Source organism: Nymphaea colorata, chromosome 3 (assembly GCF_008831285.2).
Source record: "Nymphaea colorata isolate Beijing-Zhang1983 chromosome 3, ASM883128v2, whole genome shotgun sequence".
NCBI classification, from domain to species: Eukaryota; Viridiplantae; Streptophyta; class Magnoliopsida; order Nymphaeales; family Nymphaeaceae; genus Nymphaea; species Nymphaea colorata.
In genome coordinates, this window is record NC_045140.1 from 10,763,334 (window position 1) to 10,766,695 (window position 3,362).

The following is a 3,362-nucleotide window of genomic DNA, read 5'->3' on the forward strand; positions in this document are numbered from 1 at the left end:
TATATTGATTTTCAAAATATGTACAGTATTGCAAAGTTTCTTCCTTTTATTGTCCTATGATGAATAAGGACTTGGTACACCGATGACGATTGGAATTTACAACTCATTTATTCTTAAAGTAAAATAATGAGTGTTTGATTCCGAGGACAAATTAAGTGGTGGTAGCTTCCACAAACATGGTGGCAGCGGACGGTTCTCCATGTACTCCAGTTGTTCCAATAAACTTGAACCTTTTAGCAGTTAAATGCATATCAGGTTTTGAACAGAACGGGAGGAGCTGAAATTGGCATCATCTAAGTCCCAGGCGAACATAGCTTGCGTTTGAAATATGTGGCAGCGATAATACAGGGGGAAAGAAGTAATAGACCGCCGAAATATCCAATACAAAGCCACATGAGTTGTTTTAAAAATATCTCGCTTGTATCACTCCCTGATGGTTTGGTGGCTTTGATGGCATAGTAAAATGCTAAAACTAGATACACAATGGCCAAAACGATATTCAATATTAAACCAGCAAGCATGATGCGTTCCGGAAATACGGCAGACTTCAAAAGTACCAGAAAGAAGATGACAAACAAGGAAGACAGGAAAGCAGCACTGTCAAATCTCATGAATTGGTCATAAGTAGTCGCACAGAGAACCGCGGTGCCGGCGGTCCCTTTGCATGTTTTCATGGTGAGATCAGCTGAGTCGTCTTGCCAAAAGCCACCGGGAGGTGTTAGGGCCGCCTGGAACGTCACTGTCGCTATCAGGATAGCCACTATGATCGTGTTGTCTGCTAGCTTGGCCCGTGCTTTCCAAGCTCGCCCTGTTTTAGCTTCAATGGAGTGATCAGTGGGAGCGGGTACTATGGACGCTGGATTGTGGGAGGGCGCAACAGCGGGCTCTATGGACACTGACGCGTCGCTAGGGCTGAGAAGCTTCACCATTTCGTCGTCCTCGCTTCCTGTGCCCCTCGTTAGTGGCCGGTTAAGGAGTTCACGTGGAGTGACGTTGTACTTATTCGAGGCGTTCAGGTCCACGTGACTATTGCTGATAAGAATTCTAGTTACCTGCAATTAAACACCTCCGATTTAATTGTTTGACTTTGACATAGAGGCAGGCACATAAAGGTTTTCCGATATCTTACTGGATCCGACTTAATCTGTTAGATCTTCCTCAATCCTATTCAGACTCAGATTCACTTTTGGGCTTAAATTTCTGAAACCGATCCAGATCAGTCTAACATAATTGTCGGGTTACCAAACTGTCTACTTCCATATATAGATTCAAATTTGGTCATCTAAACCATATATGGAGCCCGATAAGACTGGTTTATATCCATGGCACATACGTGCTGCCTACAATATGTATTTAAAATCGAGAAACTAGTATCAGGAAAGATAATTTGTGTTTAATGCATTGTTCGTCTCTTACATATCATGAAACATGTATGTCTTTGTCGATCGCTTTGACAAATGTCGGCTTTTAAACTTCAAGTTTTTGCTCTGAAATATGCGAAAAAAAACATTAAACATAAACAGAATCAATATAAACATGATTTCTCCATTAATGGTTTTACTTATAGCCATTCAAACCATGTAAATTTCATCCGTCAAATTATGTTGATCCTAATAATGTTTACCGAAAAAATAATATTCACTGGCCTAAATTGAAATGATGATCAGGCACGAGCATGTCAGCCTTACCGATTACACTATGGCGATTGAATGATGACTCCTAAATAAATACTTGTCAAAATAATTTTTTGAACTACCATCCACCCAACATTATCTTTTTAATCTCGATCCCCAAGAATGAGAGCTCATTCTTGGCGAAACAAGGAGTAAAAAGTTGTTTACATTGTCCATTTTTACGTACCAGAAGTTTATCTCTGACTTGGTTTATATGGTGAGAGCAACTTAAATTTTTCTTGTTGGAAAAGTTCCTCATCCCCTCTATTTGTAGGTAAGAATTAAAAGGTCAACCGTTTGTTATCAGAAGTGTTGTAGGTAGCAATATTGGTGTTTGATCAGTTTGCTGCCAAATACAGTTTAAGTATAAAACATTTTAAAATGTTTAAAATGATTTTAAAATCTGTAATATATGAAAAATATATAAACCTATATCGGTCTTATAATACTGGCAAAGGGTGACCAGCTTCCGGGCAAAAGCTGAAAATAATGAACTAACCAAACCAAAGAAAACTAGGTTACACAGTTTCCGGTGCAATGACAGATTTCCTTTTACCTCTCTTCGGTTTCTTGCCGCTGCCAAATGCAAAGCGGTATTGCCGCAGCAATCTTCCTCATTGACCATATTTTTGACCTCCTGCAATGACATCAAGAACTCCACGACTCCTATCCTGTTCTCCTTCACGCTCAAATGCAAGACGGTTTCTCCTCTATCAGTTTTTTCCTGGAGGCACCAGGGGTTGACAGACATGATCTCGTTCAGCACATCCACTCTGCCCTTCATGGCTGCAGTATGTGCCGGAAGTCGGCCATGCTTGTCCTTCAAACAAGAGAGGTCGGGATCTACGGCCAGCAACAACTTGACGATGCCCAAGTGCCCCTTGGCTGCAGCCAAATGAAGTGGGGAGAACCCTGCTTCATTCAAATCGCTTGACAGCTCCGGCTTTGCACTCAGTACTTCACGAGCAAAGTGGACGTGCCCGTAGATGGCTGCTATATGTAAGATATTGTTGCCATTCGAATTTGCTGTTTCTGATCTTTCCAGTATATGCTCATCTCCTGAGATCAATTGTCTCAGCCTAAACATATCTCCAACCAAAGCACACTCGTACAACCTAGGATCCATTATCCCCCTTTTTTGAGGGGTTAGGCAGACCCTGATCAGAGGCTTAGAACAACCTTACAAATCAAAGAAGAGGGTAAACCTCTCTCTCAATGTAGGGATGTGAAGGCGTAAAAAGGCATGTCGCTGCCTCGGTTTATAAAACATTTCCAGAGGTAGCTAGTCAATCTCTAAACTCAATGCTCATAAACCATGTAAAGGTATAGAGCTCGAATACAGAAATTAAGCATACGGACTTACGCGGTCCTTTGGGCTAATACGGATATTTCAAGACTTATTTTGGAAATGACATCATTCTTTCAGGTTGAAAGTTCGTCTCCAAACTGATTTGTCCACTTGACTTTGGATTGTGAAATATAACAAAAGCTTGCACTGATGGAATGTCCCATTTCTTTCTTCCCACTACATCAGATGACCAGAATCTTCAAATTTATATATTTATATATGCCTCCTAGTGGGAAAAGGTTTGGTTAATGTATATGTCCTCAATTTTGACTAATATACCTGGGTATGAGAAGATATCAACTTCGGATAACCAACCAATTATTTCTTCAACTACCATGCTT

The 3,362-nt window shown here is 40.7% G+C and overlaps 1 protein-coding gene across 1 annotated transcript; it reads right to left on the reverse strand.

Moving 5' to 3' along the window:
- Positions 1–261: 261 nt before the first annotated feature.
- On the reverse strand, positions 262–2,883 carry LOC116251348 (ankyrin repeat-containing protein At5g02620-like). Its single transcript, XM_031625555.2, has 2 exons — positions 2,230–2,883; positions 262–1,052 (listed from the first exon to the last, which is right to left on the reverse strand). The coding sequence occupies exons 1-2, from the start codon at positions 2,797–2,799 to the stop codon at positions 294–296; spliced, it is 1,329 nt and encodes a 442-aa protein (XP_031481415.1). The 5' UTR covers positions 2,800–2,883; the 3' UTR covers positions 262–293.
- Positions 2,884–3,362: the final 479 nt, after the last annotated feature.